Consider the following 26,172-nt stretch of genomic DNA (forward strand, 5'->3'; position numbering starts at 1 on the left):
ACGGAAGAAAGAACTTCGTATAGGTTTGAAACGACATTTGTTTTGAACTATCGCTTTAAACGCAGGACGCTAAGCCCCGCCCACTCGCACACGCCATGTGTGACTGATGGAATGATTTCTCCAAATCTCACCTGGACGGAGGAGTTTGGGAATTTCTCAGGGATGTGGAGTGACTTCACAGCTTTTAATCAGTTTTCGAAGGAATATGACTTCAAATCATCAAAATTAAAACTCTGACCTACAGCTTTAGTTTGAGTTTGTCGACATGCAGACGCTGTTTAGTTTGATTAGTGTTCTTTTGTTCTGGATTGCAGGTAAATCAAAATCTAATCTCATCATTTATACATATAAATATATTATTAGGCTATACATTCTATTGTAATTGACAGTCTTTAACATAAGTCAGACTGAGTTAAGTGGTGGGACAAACTCAGAACACATACTTAATTTTGACTTTACAGGGACTTTAAATCTATTATTATTATCACGATATCAATACCCAGCCAACACATTTATATTGTGGCAACTGGCACTTTGCATTTCAACTATGGCAAAGTCGAATTGTAAGACACTGGTTTACTGGAAATGGATAATATAACTAAAATTTAAATTTTATTTAGAAAATATCATATATGCTATCCTACATAACGCAAAATGTAACTATGTCAATAAATGCCTTCTGAATTGAAGCGATGCGTTTGTGTAAGAAAAATATCCATATTTAAACTTTATCGACTAAAATAACTAGCTTCCGGCAGACGTTTATTTACCGTTTAAATATGGATATTTTTCTTACACGGACATCGCTTCACATCAGAAGGCCTTTATTAACCCCCTGATGAGACGCGTGGAGCACTTTAATCATGATGGATTTCCAAAGACATACAGCCATTCACTCCCATTATAAAGCCAGGACATTTGTTTAATATAACTCCGATTGTATTCGTCTGAAAGAAGAATGTCATATACACCTAGGATGGCTTCAGGGTGAGTAAATCATTTTCATTTTTGGGTGAACTATCCCTTTAAGCAATGGCCATGAACGGTGGTTCAATGTCAACAGTGTGACAACGCTGTTACAACCTTCACAACACAACATAGTTATAGCAACCTTTTGGCCATGTTGTTAAAGCGTTGTTACAAGGTTGGGTAAGTTGTGCTAATGTTCTGTGTTTGCTGGGATATGATCTCAGTGATTGCAACACAAAAACTGTTACGTGCATTTTCATGCACAATTAAATCCTTGTGTGTGGTATTATAATTGTAATAGTTTTTCAGTCGTTTTTGTCCTAAAAAAACTGTTGTCAGTCACTAACTTAGTGAACTTGGTCAGTAGTATACTATTAGGCTACCTTCTATCTAACAGCAGCCAATGATTAATTAAATGTAAGCTATTTTACATTTTTGTTTAATTCATGTTTCAATTTACGACGTTCATGAATGCCACTCTTATATCTTTCTCTTAGTATCTATAATCAAATCTTAATATAGCCATTTAGGACGGTCATATCTAACATCTGGGTTTTGTTTAAAAGTACCTGTTCAACATTGTTGGCAAATTTACCAACTTTTTGAATAACATAAATAATCACGTTGGGATGTAATGGTTAAGGTAATTTAATGTCGTAGATTTCAGGGTTAATCTGTACATTGAAGAAGCAAAATCTTAGATGTTTTTACTTGTACGCTTGAAAACACCCACAACACTGTAACATCATGGCAGAGTTTTGCAAGAATAATTATTGCTCCTTTTTTTGTTGTTGTCCCTTTTACTATAGGTAATCTATGTAATCTGAGCATCTCACCCACGGGACCCGTATCAGTTGAAGCTCTTGTGGGCACCAGTGTGACGCTCGCTGTGTCTCACGCTGGAGTCTCTCGGCCTGAGGTCATGTGGTTTATGGGAGACCGTCTGATCGCCAGATGGACCGTTGGTGACGGCTCGCTTTCAGGTGTTGCTTTAGACATTTTAAAACCAGAACAGGACGGATCCCTCACCTTCAGAAATGTGTCCCTTAATTATAACGGTACATACACTGTGGAAATGACTCAAATCGGGGAGGCAAAGGTCAGCGCTACATTTGACCTCTTTGTTTACGGTGAGTATGGAGAATATGGCTGAGAATACAGTATGTGTGTGTGGTAACATATTAGTAATAGTGATATACAGTTATTGATTGTTTATATTTGGCTGTATTGATCACTGATAATTGATAATTGATCACTGATTAATAACTGATTAACAAAACCTACTGGTTTAGCGTGTAGCTACTAGCAGCCTTGTCAAATATATTTTGCTTTTTATTTATTTGGATAAGTGTTTTGTAAATTGAGTGTTAAAAATTTTAATTTCAACCATTAAATTATATTTTTCATATACACCTTGTTCTTTAGATGCCATTTAAAAAACCCAAACATTCATAATGTTCGTTGTAATGCATTACATGTCTTTTCATACATAATTGTAACCAAAGTTAAAATGCATAATAATATTTGCAGATTCCTTGTTACATCTGAACTGTAAAAGTGGCCGATAAATCTAAAACCAAATTTTTAGAGAATTTTTGAAAGCCTGATTACAAAAACAAAAGTCTCACCATTAAAAGCCATGTCTCAAGCACTTCAATCTAAATCAAACAAAAAAAGTACAGTAGCCTAGTTTGAACCAGTGTAAGTTTTAAAATAAATTTGACACTCCTATGGCCAACTTTCCTTACCAAAAAAAAAAATTTGAATCATATTTAATATAAGCGCTTCAACCCATGATGGCTAAATGCGCTCATCTGAAGGAAATAATCCATTATTTATCGGCTTAAATACATCGGCCAAATTTTTTTTATCGGGCCGATTATAATAACATTAAAAATGAACATATATAGGCCGATGACGATATATCTTGCATCCTTAATATGTTCATGAATAAAATTAAGCAATAATTATTTTAAAGCACTTATATTGAGCCATCGCTTTTCCTAAAGACTGTCATTATTTACTAGTTTAGCTATTGTCCCTTGTCTCATGACACATGCGTATAAGAGTATTTAACGTGTCTTTGCACAAAAACAGTGTTGGAGTTTGTAAGTGTGATTAATTTCCATGAGTCTCTTTCACAATAGATATCATCACGAATGCATCCCTGCACACTGTTTCAGAAGACTGCGTTGAGGGTGAAGAGAAGTTCAGCTTGTATTACAGCACAATGCGAGGGGAGGCCAAAGAGGTGAGGTGGTTTTTTAATGGGCTCCAGGTAAAAAATGCATCTCATTATTCCATCGCTGGACAGAAACTCACAATAAACCAGCCCAGTAGGAGTGATGCGGGTCACTACACTGTGTTACTAACCAACCCGTTCAGCAATGAGACCCTTCAAAGGAACATCACAGTGCTGTGTGAGTATATATGGGAATGTTTAAGACTCTAGGATCTTGTTACCTTAGCCAGAATGTCATTAAGATGCTTCTACTTTCCCAACAGTAGCCCGTTTCATTTCCTACATCTTATTCTCCCTCTTGCTGCCCGTAGATGGACCAGATAAGCCAGTTCTCAAGGTCAGTCCCACAAAAGCAGTCTTTGTTTCGGGAGAGTCTCTGTTCCTCTCCTGTCAGGCCGAGGGTGAACCGGCCCCTTCCACATCGTGGTTTTTCAATGCCGAGTCTATCGCAACGTCTGGAACTGGAACAGTCCATCTCACCAATCTTAAGACGAGTCAAAGTGGCGTATACACTTGCGTGATGGTCAACACCAGAACTAAGGCCACACTTCAGAGGAACCTCACTGTAATTATCTATGGTACGAGTTTGCAGTTCAGATTTAATATGGGAATACTAGCATGTTAGGATTTTGTGCATGTAAATATTCTCTTCGGATGGCTTGATATTTTTTCTGCTGATGGTGTTTCAGGCAAGAAAACATCCAAAATACACATTTAAGTGTTTATTTAATTTATTTTATTACATTTTACAACTTTATCTTTAAAGGCTGTGAGTTTTTTCATCTCCACGTCAGCTGCACTCACATGCACCAGACTTTACAGTTTTATTCATATCTATATCCTGAAGGGTTTTAATAGAGTTTGTTCATATATCATTCGTCTGATTCATATAAAATTTTAATCCGAAAAACATTGTGATAGTGTATTTTTTCTCTGGCTGTTGACAGTACATTTTTAGGCTATTCATTGGGTGATGAAAAGAGATCCAAAATCCTCTGTAAAAACCTTTTTATCAACAAAATGGCAGTAAAAATCAGTGTTTGCGAGTATATAAAACGGTGTAAATCACCAATGCAAAATTGTGAGAAAAAGACGTGAACAAACGTGAACGACGCTCAGGACGAAAGTTTAAGTCTTGCCAATTTAAATATTCAAGCTCAAAAAGACGTGAAAGGGAACTTACAAAATACGAGAAAATACTAAACTCTCTTTTTCTTGCGCTTGAACAGACATATTCAAACAAAATGATGTTAAAATGCCTGTCTTTGCAAGTATCCTTGTAACCATAGTCAGTTATGTCTTAACTGAACGTAAAAAGTTGATAAATAAACGCATATGTAACAGTATTAGACTGTGGCTGTGAAATGCAGCTTTGCGGAGTTCAACAGCTCTGGCGAAACTGTGATATAAACTAAAGATTATTGGTTATTTTTAAAAAGGGCAAGAGCTGCTCGATATGCCCCGTCCTGTCTTCCTATTTCAGTGGAAATTACGTCAACATTGAATAATGCTGCAATTTTAAGGCACTTTCTATGGGACTTTAATTTGAATCAAACAACAAAAAACAAATAATTGCTCTTGACTGAATAACTTTTGTAACTTTAATAAGGATTAATCTATGTTTCATGGCTGGTTAAAAAAATATTTATGCCTGGCGTGACAAAAAGTAAGAAAACACAGAAGTGAGAAGTTCGCACACTGAAAATTACTGCTCCAAAAGAATTTATTAAAAGGCAACGTTTCGACCCTCAGGTCTTCATCAGGCACAATATCAATATAAAGTGAAGTCAACTTTTAAATAGACACAGATGATCATCTTAATTAGGCACACACAAAAGATCATCACCTTAATTAGGCACACACAAAAGATCATCACCTTAATTAGGCACACACAAAAGATCATATGACGCATACAAGTAACATGACAAATACAATTCACGTGGAAAAAAAAGATATATTTTACATCACTATAAAAATGGCTTAATATCAAAATCCTCATTCAACCCTAAAGGTGACAAAGTACTTAAGGTATAAATCCAAAAACATTCCCTCTGTGATAATTTCTTCTCATAATCTCCTCCTCTAGAGGGTTTTTTTACTTTTTCTATACCGATATACTGCAAATTTAAAGCGCTGACATTATGGCCTACTTGTCTAAAAAAGTAAGACCTGTGTGAGAGGGATAGACTTACAGCCTCGTTTCCATTCCTGTCAAAAATTAAATCTGGCGCTACCTTGGCTAAGGTCTATTAGGAAGTCATTTAAAGTTAAACCAGTCTGTTCATGTGTTAGTCAATAGAGATATGCTCTTATCAGCTCTGCTTCTCATCCTGGCAGAGGCTCCCAGTGGCGGGCCGTACTGTTCAGTTCAGACAGTGAATGGAGCATTGCTGCAGTTCCTCTGTGTGTGGCCAGGTGGCGCTCCAGAAGCACAGGTGTCTTTCCCGGGCCTCAGCCAGAGTGCCAGTGGATACGGCAATTACAGCATCACTATTAATGACACTCAGAGGTTACATGGACAAGAAATCATCTGTAAAGCTGACCATCCTCTGAATCAGACACAATGCAGTGTTATTCCCCGTAAGTCATTTCAAATATCTAGTGTTGAAAATCAACTCTACTTTGGAATTTTCTTGTATTTTTAGAAGTTATTTTATGGTGAATATTATTTATAAATAAATGACTAATAGTCATCATAACTTATAATATTATAAGGAAATTCTGGAGATATGAAGAATTAGTAATTTATAACAAAAAAATGTATATTGCAAATTTAGTTATGATGAATTAAGTTGTAGAAATCACTATTTTACTCTTGCTATTAAACTTTGTGTTCTGAGTACATAGGCAGCATCTGAACTGAAATGTAACCTAAGAAGTGATCGATTTTCCATATGTCATTAAAATAGTGCACAGAAAAATTGATTCAGGTTTAATGACGGCAAACCATTTTTGTTAAAGTGTGTTACTAAGCTACACAATACCCTGATAAGAATAAAAATACATTGCACACACTAATCGGGTTACAATTTTGCAAATTTAACCACATTTTTTAAATACATTTTTATTTTGAATGAATTAAGTGTATAATTAACATTTCTCTTGCTTCGTCCACTTTGGAGGCCCAAACCTGCAGAACTTATAAATAAATATATTTCTGTATTACTGTATATATATATATATATATATATATATATATATATATATATATATATATGCATTTGTTTATTAATCCAGCATCTATATAGAGTGCTCCAAATTGTTTGTTTGAGGTTTCATTTCAAATAGGAAGCTTTAGAAAGCAGTAAGGCATTGGAACGAAGCCTGTAAGTCATGAAATGATGTTGCAGGTGCTCCTGTGGATTTTCTGCCTGTAATATTAACCAGCATGAGTGAAGCTGAACGGATGACGGTTGTGATCCGCTGCTCTGCTGAAGCCACACCTGAAGCCCTTGTGCGCTGGATCAAGAATGGAGACCGCTTGCAAACTGGGTCCAAATACCAGATCAGTACAAACACAACTCAGCTGTTTATTCACGATTTTAACGCCACTTCTTCAGACCTGGACACCTACACCTGCACTGCCATCAACCCTCTTGGAAACACCACCATGGACACGACGCTACTCGGTATGGATTTATCATTAATAATGGTGTCACATTGTCAGTCTGGCTGCGTTTACACTTGGCGTTAACATGCGACCTGTATCCGGATGTTGTCCACATACACATTGAAAAGACAAGTGTAAACGCGCTTCTGATGGGAATGTTATCAGCGTGTCCACATTCGGAGGGAGTCGAGGACGCATTGTGATCGGATCTCAGTGTAATGTAAACGCAATCCAACCATCGTGTGTGTCTGCATTCACAGGTGGACGTCACACAAACCCCCCTACACACTGATTCACGTATCTGTGTGGTTTTGCGATACAGTCGAGTGTGAAGTACATCGCAAATGTACTGAAATGTTTGCTTTCGCACCTTAAAGTTGCAGAACCATTCATTTTCTGTAAAGAACGTGCATTTCCCACCACTGGTGGCAACGTTCCCGGATATTTTATAATGTTTCCATTACAGCATCTATCCACATTACTTGCAGCCTCTTCATCCTCCTCATTTTGCGAGATTTGTAAAATGTCCCCAGACTGAAAACTGTTTCTAAAAGAAAACCCATCACTTCAGGTCCACTTTGCACAGGAACCATCCTTTTTTTTTTTCGGGAATGCGAGATCCGATCTGTTATCCAGATACAGAATCTTCTTGATTGGCTTATGATCCGACCTGCTTGATTGGCTTATGATCCGACCTGCTTGATTGGCTTATGATCCGATCTGCTTGATTGGCTTATGATCCGACCTGCTTGATTGGCTTATGATCCGACCTGCTTGATTGGCTTATGATCCGATCTGCTTGATTGGCTTATGAGCCGATCTGCTTGATTGGCTTATGATCCGATCTGCTTGATTGGCTTATGATCCGACCTGCTTGATTGGCTTATGATCCGACCTGCTTGATTGGCTTATGATCCGACCCGCTTGATTGGGTTATGATCCGATCTGCTTGATTGGCTTATGATCCGATCTGCTTGATTGGCTTATGATCCGACCTGCTTGATTGGCTTATGATCCGATCTGCTTGATTGGCTTATGATCCGACCTGCTTGATTGGCTTATGAACCGACCTGCTTGTTTGGCTTATGATCCGACCTGCTTGATTGGCTTATGATCCGACCTGCTTGATTGGCTTATGATCCGACCCGCTTGATTGGGTTATGATCCGACCTGCTTTGGCTTATGCCAAGCGGGTCGGCTTATGATCCGATCTGCTTGATTGGCTTATGATCCGATCTGCTTGATTGGCTTATGATCCGACCTGCTTGTTTGGCTTATGATCCGACCTGCTTGATTGGCTTACGATCTGACCTGCTTGATTGGCTTATGATCCGATCTGCTTGATTGGCTTATGATCCGACCTGCTTGATTGGCTTATGATACGATCTGCTTTATTGGCTTATGATCCGACCTGCTTGATTGGCTTATGATCCGATCTGCTTGATTGGCTTATGATCCGACCTGCTTGATTGGCTTATGATCCGATCTGCTTTATTGGCTTATGATCCGACCTGCTTGATTGGCTTATGATCCGACCTGCTTGATTGGCTTATGATCCGATCTGCTTGATTGGCTTATGATCCGACCTGCTTGATTGGCTTATGATCCGACCTGCTTGATTGGCTTATGATCCGATCTGCTTGATTGGCTTATGATCCGATCTGCTTGATTGGCTTATGATCCGACCTGCTTGATTGGCTTATGATCCGATCTGCTTGATTGGCTTATGATCCGACCTGCTTGATTGGCTTATGATCCGACCTGCTTGATTGGCTTATGATCCGACCTGCTTGATTGGCTTATGATCCGACCTGCTTGATTGGCTTATGATCCGATCTGCTTGATTGGCTTATGATCCGATCTGCTTGATTGGCTTATGATCCGACCTGCTTGATTGGCTTATGATCCGACCTGCTTGATTGGCTTATGATCCGACCTGCTTGATTGGCTTATGATCCGACCTGCTTGATTGGCTTATGATCCGATCTGCTTGATTGGCTTATGATCCGATCTGCTTGATTGGCTTATGATCCGACCTGCTTGATTGGCTTATGATCTGATCTGCTTGATTGGCTTATGATCCGACCTGCTTGATTGGCTTATGATCCGACCTGCTTGATTGGCTTATGATCCGACCTGCTTGATTGGCTTATGATCCGACCTGCTTGATTGGCTTATGATCCGATCTGCTTGATTGGCTTATGATCCGACCTGCTTGATTGGGTTATGATCCGATCTGCTTGATTGGCTTATGATCCGATCTGCTTGATTGGCTAATGTTCCGACCTGCTTGATTGACTTATGATCCGACCTGCTTGATTGGCTTATGATCCGACCTGCTTGATTGGCTTATGATCCGACCTGCTTGATTGGCTTATGATCCGATCTGCTTGATTGGATCACAATGATCGCATGTTAATGCTGAGTGTAAACGCAGCCAAAGTAAACCCTGTGTTCTGTCTGGTTCTTTGTCAGTTATTTACATTGTATGTGTAGGTTGTTCTGGTTTTTGTTCTGAGTTTATTTTTGTTTAGTTTGAGACTGTTTATTAAATATTACTTGCTACACTTAGATCCTGCTTCAACTGAAATTGTAACAAATGGGTTGTTCAAGTTTCTAAAATGCATTGTAAACGTTAGGCCAATGTTGAATCAGTCAGAAAACAGTACAAACCAGAAGTTTGAGGTCAGGAAGATTTTATTTCATTTAAGAAATGAAAACTTTTTTTCACCAGGGATGCATTAAATTGACCAAAAGTCACAGTTTCCACGAAAATATTAAGAACTGTTTTCAACACTGATATCGAGCAGCAAATCATCATATTAGAATGATTTCTGAAGGATCATGTGACACTGAAGACTGGAGTAATGATGCTGAAATTTCAGCTTTGAGCACAGAAATAAATTACACTTTAAAATGTATTCAAATAAAAATCTGCTATTTTAAATTGTAATAATATATCACAATTTTACACTTGATTTTAAGGTGCCCTCGTTACAGTGTGATTATATAATTAAGTCTGAGTAATATTAATTAACAACGTACTTACTATAGGTTTAGGGTTTGTTTTAGGTTAGTTGCATGTAATTATGCATAACTTTCTGTTATTACTACAGTAAGTTAATGTAACGTGTAACAAGGACACTAAAATTAAGTGTATTCTGTATTTTCGATCAAATAAATGCAGCCTTGGAGAGCAAAAGAGACTTTTTTGAACACTAGTGCATGTTTTTAAATTCTATTCATTCTGTTCTGTTTATCCACAGTAAATATTGATAGATGTGATTCTTCTCAAAATATGCAATTTCAATCTTTTTTTAAGGCCCTCGAATCTCAAATTCAAGTGTTTTCCTGAGTGATGATCAAACAGAAGTAACTCTAATATGGCTTGTTCCTCTCACCTCTGTTATTACAGGTACATGCAAATGTTTGAATAGTAATTAACAAGTTTGTATGCATTTCGGTGCGTATTAAAAGTGTAATTTTACTTTTGAAGGTTTTGATATCCAGATGAAGGGCCCAGAGCTCTCTAGCCCGTCTCAACCCAAACGCAACATCATGACAGACTTCCACACCATCCGACTGATGCCGGCCTCGGCTAGAAACACAACCGTCTCAGGAATCGACCCAAAATCCACTTACTCCTTCAGGATCCTCCCTAAAGCAGGCAGAAACGCAGGAGAACCGTCAGACCAGCATCGGATTGGACCAGGTGACATGAATCACACACTGCACTGCAAAAAAATGCTTTTCTAACTTAGTATTTTTGTCTTGTTTCCAGTCCAAATATCAACAATTTCTAAAATCAAGATGCATTTACTAGATGAGTAAAATGACATGAGATATTATTTCCTGTTTTCCGGGGAATAAATCAAAATTAAGTGATGTGATGCTTAAAAAAAGCCAAAATTATCTGCCAATGAGGTGAGAAAAATAATCTTAATCCAAAGAGAAACAAGATTATTTTTCTTACCCTATTGGCAGATAATTTGAGCTTTTTTGAGCAAAAACTCACTTAATTTTTATTTATTTCCCCAGAAAACAAGACTTTATATCTTATGTCATTTTTCTACTTTAGTAAATGGGTCTTGATTTAAGAAATGTTTGATATTTGGATTGGAAACAAGACAAAGCTCACCTAATCAGGAATTAATAACGTTTTCATTGAGCTTTAGAGATTAAAGAGCTTTACTGTATATACTATGGAAAAGGCATATTTCGGCACTGATTTTTTATGAGTCTGTCACAGTTGGATGCAGCTTTTTACAAAGGCTGTTATTGAAAAATAGAGCCGTTAAAAATATATATCAGTCATAAAAAGCAAACTTGTGTGTTTGTGCAGCTAAACCTTTTCGCAATGAGGCAATTTTCATTAAAGTCTTAGAGGCGATAATGCAGAAAAGACAGACGTTTAATTTAAGGAATAAAGAGAGGGTTAAAAAAATAGCCATGAAAAAATAAATGATAACTATTTGGACACAGGAACACATTTATATGTGGAAAACAGGGAAAAAGGTTTGAGGTTGGTTGGATTTTTTATGTTTTTGAAATAAGTCTTATGTTCAACAAGGCTGCATTTATTTGATCAAAAATACAGTATAAACTGTGAAATATTATTAACATTTTAAATAGATGTTTTCTATGTGAATATTTATTTGTTTATTTATTTATTTATAAACATATCTTTATTACGAGGATTAACGAGGAATATAGTGAAATGTAATTTATTCCTGTGATTAAAGCTGAATTTTCTGCATCATAACTCCAGTCTTCAGTGTCACATGATCCTTCAGAAATCATTATAATATGATGATTTTCTGCTCAAGAAACATTTCTTATTGTTATCAGTGATGAAAACAGTTGCTTAAAATGTTGAAACATGATACTTTTTTCAGGATTCTTTGATAAAAAGAAAGCATATACATATAACAGCATTTGTTTAATAATATTTAAATATAAATATTTTGAAACAATATACATGTATTTAATGTAAATTTTGGTCAATTTAAAGAGTGACTATTGTGCCTTTTTACAAAGTCTTGATTTAGTTTTTGGGCTCTACTAGGTTTTGATTATTGTTGATTATTTCCCTCATATTCTCCATTGTTGCAGCTCCTCTCTGCCCAGTCTGTCAGGAACGCTCTGGCGTGCGTTTTCCCAAAAGTATCGTTCGCAACTATGTTCGCAAGTTGCATCGTTATCATATCATCATAGTTCAACGAGTCTGTGTTTCCCGAAACCACGGAACGACAGATCTCGACCTGTAAAGTTTCTAGTTTGCATGACGTGGACTTAATAAATCCTTATCTTGAGCACAATAAGCAAGCTGACATTCAGTACAGCCTGTGTCTTTATTTAGAATACATACAAATGTCATTTACATCTTTTAGTTTGTCAAGAGATTTAAAGCACCGTTTTTGAATAGTGTGCATGTGCGAACGTGCTCTAGTGTGTAAGAACAAGCCTATGATTGAATCTGGAAATAAAGCGAAATAACTGAGGAAAATGAGAAATAGTCCTCAGATGCCATGTCTTTAATTTATATCAAAACATCTAACCTTAATTTGATCTCAAACAAATTGAAATAATTTATTACTCCACCACGTGCTTGATGTCATAAACCAACGCGGTTGAAAGACCACTTTGCAACAATACGGTTTCGGGAATCGTACTATTGTAGTGAAGCTGCGAGTTACAGTGTTATATGGGAAACACACTCCTGTGTCTCTATGAAGCCCCTCCTTCTGAAAAGCACACTGTGCTCTGATTGGTCGGCTAGATCAGTGAGTTTTGATTGGTTGAGCGCTTTGAGTGTGTTTGGGAAATGTCCCACCCGTTACCATAACCACCAGTTTAACACACTTCTAACTAACTCAACCAGGCCCCGCCCCTTTATTCTGCGTATTAATTATTTAAATGAGGAATATTGTGACGTGTTCGTTCCTGAAAGAAACTCAAGACTACAATAGAGTTTAGAAACAGTGACTCTGATATAGAGAATAACTTGAAGCTTTTTCTTGCTCAAACAGCAACATTACACACTAAAGAAAGATGAACATGTTAAAAAGCATAATACTGTTGGAGCTATTTAATGCGTCCTTGCTGAATAAAATCATTCATTTCTATAAAAAAAACTTTTGAGCAGTAGAATATGATTTGACCCCTTTAAGTTATTGATGTGATAATAATGAGCACTACTTGTCACGTTAACTGCATAATAAATAAATAAATAAAAAACATTTCTACAGAAGTCTTCTAATGCTGTAGGTGTTGTTGTGTTGTTGAGCTGCTGTAAATGTTGTTGTGTTGTTGATTTTGTTGTTGTTGTTGTTGTTGTGTTGTTCATCGGCTGTAAGTGTTGTTGTTGATGTTGTGTTTATGTTGGTGATGTTGTGTTGTTCATCTGCTGTAAGTGTTGTTGTGTTGATGTTGTTGTGTTGTTCATCTGCTGTAAGTGTTGTTGTGTTGATGTTGTTGTGTTGTTCATCTGCTGTAAGTGTTGTTGTGTTGATGTTGTTGTTGTGTTCATCTGCTGTAAGTGTTGTTGTGTTGATGTTGTTGTGTTGTTGTTGTGTTGTTCATCTGCTATAAGTGTTGTTGTGTTGTTCATCTGCTGTAAGTGTTGTTGTGTTGATGTTGTTGTGTTGTTCATCTGCTGTAAGTGTTGTTGTGTTGTTGCTGTGTTGTTCATCTGCTGTAAGTGTTGTTGTGTTGATGTTGTTGTGTTGTTGTTGTGTTGTTCATCTGCTGTAAGTGTTGTTGTGTTGATGGTGTTGTTGTTGTGTTGTTCATCTGCTGTAAGTGTTGTTGTGTTGATGGTGTTGTTGTGTTGTTCATCTGCTGTAAGTGTTGTTGTTGATGTTGTGTTTATGTTGTTGATGTTGTGTTGTTCATCTGCTGTAAGTGTTGTTGTGTTGATGGTGTTGTTGTTGTGTTGTTCATCTGCTGTAAATGTTGTTGTTGATGTTGTGTTTATGTTGTTGATGTTGTGTTGTTCATCTGCTGTAAGTGTTGTTGTTGTTGTTGTTGTGTTGTTGTTGTGTTGATGTTGTTGTTGTTGTTGTTGTGTTGATGTTGTTGTTGTTTTCTGTTGTTGATGTTGTTGTGTTGTTGTTGTGTTGATGTTGTTGTTGTTGTGTTGATGTTATTTTCGGTGTGTTTGTGTTGTGTTGATGTTCTGTTGATGTTGTTGCGTTGACGTGTTGATGTTGTTGTTGTGTTGATGTTGTTGTTGTTGTTTTGGTGTTGTTGTTGTTGTTGTTTTGGTGTTGTTGTTGTTGTTGTTGTTGTTGTTGTTGTTGCAGGGCTTGACATAAGCAATGGCCCGATGGCCCGGGGCCAGTAAAAGAGTATTTCGGGCTAGTTGATTGGCCAGTGACTGGCCATCAGCAAAACAAACAGCAAACGTCATACACAGTAGCGCGAAGAGTGTCAATGTTACTTCAGGTTATTTATAACGTGTTCAAATGTCAAAGAACTACGAGGCTGATACGAGAAAGAGGACATTCCTAGTAGGGCTGGGCAGTATATCGAGTTTGTACAATATATCGATTTTTTTTTAAACAATATGGAATGAGGCAATACCGTTTATATCGATACAGTAGTTTGATACGAGCAAACCTGAAATATAGCGGAGTACGCAGTGTGTGCTCCTGCAGTGAAAGAGCATAGTACAATTGTCCTAAACATGACACAAGCTAGTATCAAGCGCTTCAAAATATTGGTAAGATATAGTTAACAAGTTTAAAGCAGCTTGCCCTGCAGATGCTCTGACAGATACTGTTGCTGACTGACAGATAAATACTTGCGCTGTTTAATGCGTTTGAGACGTGGTGCTTTCCTCAGTGCTTAATTTACATTTCACTGGTATATTCTCCATCTGTATATGTTAGAAAGTCAAACAAATATGTCCATTTCACTGTCAGGAGAGGTCGAGCTTCTGCAAGTGAATCTCCGCTAAAATTCAAGCTTCCGTTAATTAGCGCCGCCGCGCGCATGCGCACCAAACAGACGAGCGCGATAGAATAGTAGCGTAATAATTCTGACTAAATTATACTGTAGATGTTGCTAAAATACTTGCTGTTGGAGACAATAAATGTGCCATATGTGGAATTTTAAACCTACAAGTATATTTTTATGAAAGTGACCATTATAATGGGGTAATGAAATGCAGGCTAAAATAATTAGTGTTTGCTTTTGTTTTTATTTTCATTTTTAGTTTAGCCTTTTGTCATTTTAAAAACAAAGTTTTTAGATTGTAATGTTACAATTTTAGAATGTAATGTGATTTTAACCACCTTTTTGCACATAATATAGCCTATTGCATAGCCTACATTACATTTCCTATATTTGTTTCCATATCCTTCAATTTCAACATTGCTTTGTTCTTCATTTTTTTATTTTTTTTTATTGACAGCTTTTTTAGGTCACAAATGTTAAATGAATGACAAAAATAATCAGGCAAACTAATATAATTTCGTATTATATTACGAAATTAATATTGCCATGTAACGTGAAAATTCGCCATTTTGAAAATTCGCCATTTTGAAGTGAAAATAGGCCTATGTAACGTTACTCATCACTCATGTATCAATAATTAGTTTGTCATTGTGAGGGGACAAGAAAAATTAATCCTAATGTTTACAATAAATACAGTTTAATGGAAAAGTGCTTTTCCTTCTATTTCTTTCAGGGCCAGTAAAAATATAGAAGGGGCCAGTAAAACTCTGATCTACTGGCCCTGGGGACCAGTGGGGATTTTTTTTTTATGTTGAGCCCTGGTTGATGTTGTTGTTGTTGTTGTGTTGATGTTGTTGTTGTGTTGATGTTGTTGTGTTGATGATGTTGTTGTGTTGATGTTGTTGTTGTGTTGATGTTGTTGTTGTGTTGATGTTGTTGTTGTGTTGATGATGTTGTTGTTGTTGTGTTGATGTTGTTGTTGTGTTGATGTTGTTGTTGTTGTTGTTGTGTTGATGTTGTTGTTGTGTTGATGTTGTTGTTGTGTTGATGATGTTGTTGTTGTGTTGATGTTGTCGTTGTTGTGTTGATGTTGTTGTTGTGTTGATGTTGTTGTTGTTGTGTTGATGTTGTTGTGTTGTTGTGTTGATGTTGTTGTGTTGATGTTGTTGTTGTTGTTGTGTTGATGTTGTTGTTATGATGTTGTTGTTGTGTTGATGTTGTTGTGTTGTTGTTGTTGTGTTGATGATGTTGTTGTTGTGTTGATGTTGTTGTTGTGTTGATGTTGTTGTGTTGATGATGTTGTTGTTGTGTTGATGATGTTGTTGTTGTTGTGTTGATGTTGTTGTTGTTGTTGTTGTGTTGATGTTGTTGTGTTGATGTTGTTGTTATGATGTTGTTGTTGTGTTGATGTTGTTGTTGTGTCGATGTTGTTGTGTTGATGTTGTTGTTGTTGTTGTTATGTTGATGTTGTTGTGTTGATGTTGTTGTTGTTGTTGTTGTGTTGATGTTGTTGTTGTGTTGTTGTTGTTGTGTTGATGTTGTTGTTGTGTTGTTGTTGTTGTTGTGTTGATGTTGTTGTTGGTGTTGTTGTTGTTGTGTTGATGTTGTTGTTGTGTTGTTGTTGTTGTGTTGATGTTGTTGTGTTGTTGTTGTTGTGTCGATGTTGTTGTGTTGATGTTGTTGTGTTGTTGTTGTTGTTGTTGTGTTGATGTTGTTGTTGTGTTGATGATGTTGTTGTGTTGATGTTGTTGTTGTGTTGATGTTGTTGTTGTTGTGTTGATGATGTTGTTGTTGTGTTGATGTTGTTGTTGTTGTGTCGATGTTGTTGTGTTGTTGTTGTTGTGTTGATGATGTTGTTGTTGTGTTGATGTTGTTGTTGTGTTGATGATGTTGTTGTGTTGATGATGTTGTTGTTGTTGTTGTGTTGATGTTGTTGTTGTGTTGATGATGTTGTTGTTGTGTCGATGTTGTTGTTGTTGTGTTGATGATGTTGTTGTTGTGTTGATGTTGTTGTTGTGTTGATGATGTTGTTGTGTTGATGATGTTGTTGTTGTTGTTGTGTTGATGTTGTTGTTGTGTTGATGTTGTTGTTGTGTTGATGTTGTTGTTGTTGTTGTGTTGATGATGTTGTTGTTGTGTTGATGTTGTTGTTGTTGTTGTTGTTGTTGTTGTTATGATGTTGTTGTTGTGTTGATGTTGTTGTTGTTGTGTTGATGTTGTTGTGTTGATGTTGTTGTTGTGTTGATGTTGTTGTTGTGTTGATGTTGATGTTGTTGTTGTTGTTCTTGTTGTGTTGTCAGCTGCTGGACTCAGTGGAGCCTCCATCGCTGGGTTTGCTGCTGGGATCCCGTGTGCTGTCCTCCTCCTCCTCGTTCTGCTGGGCTTCATCTACTGCGGGACACGTGGTGAGCGATGCTTCCTCAACTCTCTGTTGCTCCACTGGTAGAACATGGCGCCTGCAACATCAAGGTCATGGGTTTAATTCCCAGGTAACACATACTGGTAAAATGCATGCCTTGAATGCACTGTAAGTCACTTTGGATAAAAGCGCCTCCCAAATGCATAAATATAACAAATCGCCCAATACTACTGCTAATAATAATGAAACATTTCTGTTTTCTTTTTTTTTTCTTTTTTTTATATCGTGTAAATTAAACATTCAATTCTAGAATTATTTTTGAATTGCAAAATAAACCTCAACATGGTGTTTAGGATGTTGGTGCAAAGCATTGAGATCTTAAATCACCCTAAAAATGTTTATAAGTCACAAGATTATTGGTTTTATAAAACAGTGGCAACTGCAATATAAAAAAAAGACACCAATGTGCAATAAATAGGTTAATTTATTAAAATTAATAATCAGAACATGTATACAGTTAAATAATACAGTTCATTAGCATAATTATTTCTGGATTTTAAATAATATAGCAATTTGGCGTCTTAATAAAATAATAAATTAAATAAATGTGCGATCACCGGTGCTATTTTAGTATCATTGATATAATGTATCATTTTGTAACTAGATTTTATATTTATATTTTATGCTTTCATTTTAGTTAAAGTTTTAGTCATTTTGTTGTGCTTTTGTCATTTTCATTTTTTTTATATGTCTATATCATTTAATAAGTTTTAGTTATTAGTTTAGATTTATTTCGTTTTAGTAATAAAGGAAAGTGAAATATTGCCTTGGCAAATGGCTAAAATAAATAAGTTTTATTTTTTTTAAATTCAAGGCTGATGATTTCCAATAAGGTTCCATCTGTAACAAATGTATTGCTCATTGTTAGTTAATGCAGTAATTAACTTTACCTAATGATACCTTATTGTAAAGTGTTACCACTTAAGTTAATGTTTAATAAGTGTGTTGCATTTTTACAGTGGTTTCAAATGCATCTTATAGGATCTGAACTAGTACATGAATCTGTTCTCCGACTCTTTTCCCCAGCAGATCGAAGCCCGAGGGATCCTGTATCAAGAGCAGTGGAGAAGGTAAGAGCCCACTCTTCTGTGATAGCGAGGCTGTTCTTCACCGTCATCGGATGCACATTTTCCACAAGTTGGTATGATTCTTTAGGCTCTTCATGTAAAGTTTGCAGAAAGTTATCCTCACACCATGCACTAGCACATTTTAGTATGTGGTGTGAGTAGGGTGACCATAGAGCCCCTTTCACACAGAGAAAATACACGGATAAAGTGACCTGGGGTTTGACCCGGGTTCGTTTGACTTTGGTTCATTCACACTGCCAGTGATTTTCCGGAATCAGAGATTGTGTTCACACACAACCCGTAAAAATCCCGTAAAGACACGTGACATCGATGTGACGTAATGTCTCAGCAGCGTCTATAGTTTGCTTATGAGCACGAAACCACGCTTGTGCATTTTTTCTCTGATTCGATCATAAACTAGCGCATTACGTACCGTTTCACACTGCGAACGATCCCGGCTTCAGCGCCATCATTATGACACGGCATTGATTACGGCTTTTGTTCACACAGCGCGCGTTCCGGGACTGAACACGGCAATGTTACTAGATCCCCAACCCGGCATCGATCCCGGTGTTCTGACGATTCATGCTACCCATCGAGATGTGCTACTTACTGGTTATGCGCATGTGCAGACTCATTTTTCTTCTGCGTTACCACACCCATAAATCTATGCATCCTTGCTGTTGAGACTTGTTGGAAACTTTGACAGGTCAAAGATGAATATTTGATGATCATTTTTACTTTTCACACCATTTTAAAAATAAAAACAGTAGCCTACGGTATACAATACTCATAACTTCGAATTTTTTTATAACTGTATTTCATATAATATACAATAATGTCATTTTTACTTGTTATATATGTGATAATGGCTAGTTCATTTAAAATATCAAAATATGCTCCCCATACCCTTACCCTGTTTTAAATGAAATAACGATGTCATAATATTGTGAGATTTACACCATTATGGGAACAATAGAGAATGAATCGATATTCTCTGTGACCGATTCGCGCTACGGTAGCATTTTTCGACAAGGCAGCACAAATCGTCAGAACACCGGCATCAATCCCGGGTCGTGTTTGCGTCCACACAGAAGGTGTTCTGGCAATTTCCCGGGATCAACGCGCTGTGTGAAAGGGGCTTATGAGATTGGCTGAAATTCAGGGTGGGGTGGACTATTAGACTACAGCCTATAAATAAAAGATAATGAATTTAAAACCTGAACCAAACATAATTTTATTCAAAGATCAACAGTCTGTCATTAGTCTTTAGGCTGCCACCAAAAAAACAACGACATTAAAATCATGAACTCAAATGTCACTGTGAAAAAAAAAAAAACAATGATGAATTTTAAAGTCAAGAAAGTCGCATTTTGATGTAAAACTGTTGAGGTATAAGACTGTTAAAATACTTAATTACAAAGACTACAAACCCAAAAGGTGCGCATGTGACGTCATACCTTTTCTCTCAATGAATGAAGCTAACTTTACTGAAGCTAACGTCTGTCATTTCTATACTCTAACGATATAATCGTAACGTTACGCCGTCATGCCTGTGTGTTTTGTACCAGACTGCACACACACAAGCTTGGTGACGTACATAGTGCGAGACGAGAGATGTAGTTCATTGAGCGATTTTCACATAAAACTAAATGTTACTCTTCTGTTTTATGACAAACTGTGACTTTCCTGACTTTCATAATTATCTTTTAGATTGACAAACATCATATGTGTAATTCAGACAGAATAAAAAGATTAGTTGTCTCTCGGCATTGACTACCATACATATTTTTTCCGAAATAAGGCCCCATGAGCCGGAAGCGGAGGGGAGGGACTTAGACTCTCTATAGAAAAGTGAATTTTGTATCCGAAGACTTCTTTAAGTGTCTTTCTCCTCTCTTCAGGCTGTGGTCTGTGGATCTCCTCTGAAGCCTCAGAGTCGGCAGAGAGGACGACTGAAACCTCCTCCCGACTACAGACTCCAGCAGGTACAGTACCTGTCCATCACAGTCATTGAATCTGACGCCTCTTGTGTGTTCACTGACTGTTTTTTCACACGGTTCAGCCTGAGCGATCGGGTCCTTTGCCTTCGGTGAACCCGTGCGTGAGACTGGCCACCACAGTGTGAATCTGAGTGAGTTCACCCATTACCTGTAGTCTTATCACACATCCGGAGTAAACATGTTCCTGGGTCAACATATTTTGTTGGTATTGGAACAACATTCCGGTCTGAAAATTTTATCCTGACCATTTCCCTACCCCTAAATCTAACCGTACCCAGAAACTTCCGCAGATTGTAGTGCCCGACCGTCATTGACAAGTACAACCTGTGCATGTGTGATTGTGAGGGGTTTGTAGGCTGCGCTGATTGATGTTACGTCTTTTTAATGAGAAAGTGAATGTTTAAAATGTCTCAAATAAAACTGAACGCGGAGGAATTAAGGAAACGTCACTTGTCTGCAAAAATCACTGCACTGGACAGAGCAAAAGAATTTGCGAACGATTTTTATGAGGATGGGGCAGTTATGGTTTGTAAAGACTGTCAACACTATGTTGATTACCTGAGGCGACAGACGGCACTGGAGCATCTCAAATCCGCAGTGTTTCAACCATAGACAGTAAAAGAAATGGACACAGTGACCGCCTTGATTTCAACGGAGAAACGTGAAGCCCGATTAGAAGCACTCACTTCCTGATGGCTGAGCGACTGCGCAGGCTCACACTGAGCTTGATGACAGTCTGACAGTTGTAAATCTTCTAGTAGCTGTGCCAAGACAAATCTGAATCACCTAATTCCTCAAAAACGTTGTTGAAATATTTTGTCCTGTTGCTTTTATGGACTCTCTATCTATGGGCTTCTCCCTTGACTTTATGCCTCTATGTCCCCCCCCGATTGCCTCATAGACAGTAAAAGATTGCCTGCGAGCTTCTCCTCCTGTCTATACAGTAATTTCTCTATTGTGCGACAGAGTCTTGCGTGGTTATGACGCAATCGTTAGCCTATTTTTACAAAACCGGCTTCTACGGGGCCATAACATAAGAGCCAAAGTAAGCCTTTTATACATTGTCGTGTTTCTTTAGAAATAAATAATGGACAAATTAAGTCTTTGAGCCTCAGATGTAAAGTTATTCGCTGTCAAAGTGATGCCAAAATGAATGGGAGTCAATGGGATGCTAACAGCAGGTGAAGTTCTGCTACAATGACGGCCCCCGCGAGGCTTAAGTTTCCGGCTGATGGATTACCGCCTTGATTCAAGTACTTGTTCATCTGCAGCAGCATTTCATCGTAAGATACACTTAGAAACCCGTCAAAATAAAAGTTCTATTTGCATTTGTATTGTGAACCTCAAATAAAAGTTAAGAAGTGAATATTTTGTAATGTTTTCATTTCTAATACTCTAATATCTTTTTAACACATTTAAAATAATTCCACAGATTTTCCCCCAAAAAATAATAAAAAGAATTGTAATAAATATTGCTATAAAAAATAATATATTTTATTGTATATATATATATATATATATAATTATTAAAACCATTCCGCTTAATTCCACAGATTTTTCCAAAAATTCAGCACAGAAATCACAAAAAAAGTCTGCAGATTGCGTGTAGCCCTGCCCATAAGCTATTCCCGGTAACACTTTATTTTACAGTGTCCTTGTTACATATGTTACATGTACTTACCATGATAAAAACAGTAAATTATGCATAATTACATGCAACTAACCCTCAACCAAATCCTAATCCTACCCTAACCCTATAGTATGTACATGTAGTTGCTTAATATTACATAATTATAGTGTTACAATGACACCTTAAAATAAAGTGTAACCGCTATCCCTAAAATCAGAGGGAATGATAGGTTAGTAACACTGATGTAGAAGCACCTAACCCTGATTGTAAGCCTAAACTTGACACAAACTGTAAACTTTTCCCTCAAATCTGATTGGTTGATTGGAATGTTGATCCAGGAACATGTTGCACTTGGTGAAATCAGTTTCTGCAGACGTATCGCAAACACTTAAAGGAGTCATGACATGGATTTTCTTTTACTATTTTAATATGTTCTTTGAGGTTCACTTATGATGTTAAAGTTTTTTGCACAAAAAACTAATTATATGTGAAAAACGATTATTTTCCACTCTCATTCTGAGCATCTGTCTGAAATGATGAAACGCACACTGTTGCGATTGGCTAACGTCATTGCATAGGAAACAGTATCGACGTCCACTCGCTATTGCACGTGTTTTGAAAACATTATCCATATATTATTCAATACTGTTGCTTCTTCTTCTGTTTCTTTGCAAAAGTTTCTTTGCAAAAGTTTCTCCATTACACTGCGCCTCACTGACAAAATAAAATGCTCGAACAAACATATAATCCTCTGATGCCATCCATCATGGCATTAATATAAACCGTCCACTTGCCGTCAAACGGCTGAATGCCAGTGGGCGGGGCCCTATGATGCGATGATGTATATCTATACATCGATGTCTTGCTCTGGAGGCGGGCATATGCAAACGTTTTCACACATGTGACATCACAGATCCCACAATTTCCAAAAGAGTCGTTTTTGTTATGAATGTTTTATTTAATTGTTTGTTTATAATTAGGAGGACATTTTAAACTTTGAAACTTGCAGGATGTTTTAATGGTACAAAGACCTATTACATGTCAAAAGATCAAGGCAAATTGGATTTCTCATGTCATGACCCTTTTAAAGCCTATATATATACACTCACCTAAAGGATTATTAGGAACACCTGTTCAATTTCTCATTAATGCAATTATCTAATCAACCAATCACATGGCAGTTGCTTCAATGCATTTAGGGGTGTGGTCCTGGTCAAGACAATCTCCTGAACTCCAAACTGAATGTCAGAATGGGAAAGAAAGGTGATTTAAGCAATTTTGAGCGTGGCATGGTTGTTGGTGCCAGACGGGCCGGTCTGAGTATTTCACAATCTGCTCAGTTACTGGGATTTTCACGCACAACCATTTCTAGGGTTTACAAAGAATGGTGTGAAAAGGGAAAAACATCCAGTATGCGGCAGTCCTGTGGGCGAAAATGCCTTGTTGATGCTAGAGTTCAGAGGAGAATGGGCCGACTGATTCAAGCTGATAGAAGAGCAACTTTGACTGAAATAACCACTCGTTACAACCGAGACATGCAGCAAAGCATTTGTGAAGCCACAACACGCACAACCTTGAGGCGGATGGGCTACAACAGCAGAAGACCCCACCGGGTACCACTCATCTCCACTACAAATAGGAAAAAGAGGCTACAATTTGCAAGACCTCACCAAAATTGTACAGTTGAAGACTGGAAAAATGTTGCCTGGTCTGATGAGTCTCGATTTCTGTTGAGACATTCAGATGGTAGAGTCAGAATTTGGCGTAAACAGAATGAGAACATGGATCCATCATGCCTTGTTACCACTGTGCAGGCTGGTGGTGGTGGTGTAATGGTGTGGGGGATGTTTTCGTGGCACACTTTAGGCCCCTTAGTGCCAATTGGGCATCGTTTAAATGCCACGGCCTACCTGAGCATTGTTTCTGACCATGTCCATCCCTTTATGGCCACCATGTACCCATCCTTTGATGGCTACTTCCAGCAGGATAATGCACCATATCACAAAGCTCGAATCATTTCAAATTGGTTTCTTGAACATGACAATGAGTTCACTGTACTAAAATGGCCCCCACAGTCACCAGATCTCAACCCAATAGAGCATCTTTGGGATGTGGTGGAACGGGAGCTTCGTGTCCTGGATGTGCATCCCACAAATCTCCATCAACTGCAAGATGCTATCCTATCAATATGGGCCAACATTTCTAAAGAATGCTTTCAGCACCTTGTTGAATCAATGCCATGTAGAATTAAGGAAGTTCTGAAGGCGAAAGGGGGTCAAACACAGTATTAGTATGGTGTTCCTAATAATCCTTTAGGTGAGTGTGTATATATATATATATATATATATATATGATGCATTATGAATTTATTTTTAATGCATTAATTATGCCTTGTAAAGCACCGTATAATGCAGTGTACGATCTATATGAATAATTGTAACCACACCGTTGTATATAATACATTATATTATCTTTTCACTGTTACACCTTTAGAAATTATAATTTATTACAACAATGCATGACAAACAACCAATTTCAGATGTAACAATGAATCTGTGAACATTATGATGCATTTTAAATTTGGTTACAGTTATTTATGAAAAGACATAATGCATTATAATGTCGTTATGAATATCTTTATAATGTATTATACGTAAAGGATTTAAGTAAAGTGTTATCATCTTATCTAATACATTTATTAATGTGTTGCAGCCCAGATTCGAACAAGCATCGCCCACATGAGCATCTCAGCTGCTGCAAAAAAATGGATTTGATCTTTAAATCTAACTGCATTTTAATTGCACCTCATTAGTATGTGAGCATTATATCAAAATGACAATGTTTCTGTAATTTATTCTGAAATAAGAAGTATTAAAAAAAAACTTGTATTAAGCAAGGATGCATTAAATTGACCAAAAATCAGATATTTATAATGTTAATTTTAAATAAATGCTGTTCTTTTGAATTTTCTGTTCATCCATGTTTCTTGAGCATCAAATCAGCATATTAGACTGATTTCTGAAGGATCATGTGACACTGAAGACTGGAGTAATGATGCTGAAAATTCAGCTTTGATCACAGGAATAAATTACAGTTTATAATAATATTCAAATAGAACACAGCTATTTGAAATTGTAATAATATTTCACATTATTACTGTTTTTACTGTATTTTTCATCGAATAAATTAATTTTTTCCAATAACCTATAATTGTAATACGTGATGTGACACAATCACAGCCAATAAGAACATTATTATTTTATATTGAGACTTTTGCAAAAGCCTGAAAAAGACTCCGAATCTCAACATTGTCTCAAACTTGGCTCAAATTTGTCAAGATGCCAAGATCTCAATATAAACTCAAATATTTCTCATCAAAGAATGGGTATTTTCTAGGGTATTTTTTAGGAAAGACTTCTCTTTCTTTCAATATAAATTTCTTTCCTATTTCCAAACTTTCCTCCACATAAACTTCTTTTATTCTGAATGATGAGACAAAAACAATATGCTGCACTGCAAAAAAAAAAAAGTCTTGTTTTCCTGTACGAATATCTAAAAACTCTTAAATCAAGACACATTTACTGTTATATTAAGCTTTATTTTCTGAACAATTGATCAAAATGAAGCGAGTTTGTGCTTAAAACAAGAACAAATATCTGCCAATGGGGTCAAAAAAATTAACTTACTTAAAAAAAACGAGATTTTTTTTCTGACACATTGGCAGATGTTTTCTTGTTTTAAGCACAAACTCACTTAATTTTGATAAGTTTTTCAGAAACAAGACATAATATCCAAACTAATTTTGCTTAGTTTTTTTAGATAAAGTAAGATTTTTTAGATTTGCTTAGATAAAGTAAATTTATCTTGATTTACGAATGTTTAGATATTATTACTGAAAAATAAAAATACTGAGGAAGAAAGTCATTTTTTGCAGTGCTGAGAAGGTTTTCTAGTTCAAAATGTCTTTTTTTTTAATTGCTATTAATTCAATTACACCATTTTTTTTCTCATGCACAAAAAATCTTCTGTATATGAAGCCATTATAAATCTCTCATTATCTCTTCAGTTATTGTGGTGCAGCCAAAAAACAGGCATCGACATTTTTTAAATTTTTTTTTCTATTGAAAAATAAACACATTTACATACAAAATAGGTATTCAATAAACAATATTTACAATTCTCAAAAGGCAGACGTAGTTGCAAATTACAATAAGTAACAGCAATGAAGTCTCAATTCAAATATACAATCACGAAGGACAAGGAAGAGAAAATA

General features: G+C 36.7%; 1 protein-coding gene across 5 annotated transcripts; it reads left to right on the plus strand.

Annotated features, from left to right (window-relative positions):
* vsig10l (V-set and immunoglobulin domain containing 10 like) lies at positions 1 to 24,864 on the plus strand. Of its 5 annotated transcripts, XM_077229897.1 has the most exons (14): positions 1 to 314; positions 1,779 to 2,099; positions 3,117 to 3,220; positions 3,284 to 3,389; positions 3,523 to 3,789; positions 5,549 to 5,791; positions 6,562 to 6,840; positions 10,144 to 10,236; positions 10,318 to 10,533; positions 17,081 to 17,185; positions 18,226 to 18,269; positions 20,171 to 20,254; positions 20,332 to 20,400; positions 24,612 to 24,864. In XM_077229897.1, the coding sequence occupies exons 1-13, from the start codon at positions 266 to 268 to the stop codon at positions 20,392 to 20,394; spliced, it is 1,974 nt and encodes a 657-aa protein (XP_077086012.1). In that variant the 5' UTR covers positions 1 to 265; the 3' UTR covers positions 20,395 to 20,400; positions 24,612 to 24,864. The 5 variants fall into 5 exon arrangements, 4 of the variants coding, with proteins under 4 accessions (XP_077086012.1, XP_077086010.1, XP_077086011.1 ...); XM_077229895.1 differs by having other exon boundaries at positions 87 to 314; positions 3,117 to 3,389; XM_077229896.1 differs by having other exon boundaries at positions 87 to 314; positions 3,117 to 3,389; positions 18,229 to 18,269.
* The last annotated feature ends 1,308 nt before the right edge of the window (positions 24,865 to 26,172 follow it).

This window comes from Siphateles boraxobius, unplaced genomic scaffold (assembly GCF_051911475.1).
Source record: "Siphateles boraxobius isolate OS27281-9 unplaced genomic scaffold, OSU_SipBor_1 137, whole genome shotgun sequence".
NCBI classification, from domain to species: Eukaryota; Metazoa; Chordata; class Actinopteri; order Cypriniformes; family Leuciscidae; genus Siphateles; species Siphateles boraxobius.

Coding starts and splice junctions, on each gene's coding strand:
- vsig10l (XM_077229895.1), top strand. CDS start 266: ATGCAGACGCTGTTTAGTTTGATTAGTGTTCTTTTGTTCTGGATTGCA. Junction 2,100..3,116: donor ATTTGACCTCTTTGTTTACG/GTGAGTATGGAG, acceptor CTTTCACAATAG/ATATCATCACGAATGCATCC. Junction 20,255..20,331: donor CCGACTACAGACTCCAGCAG/GTACAGTACCTG, acceptor CACACGGTTCAG/CCTGAGCGATCGGGTCCTTT.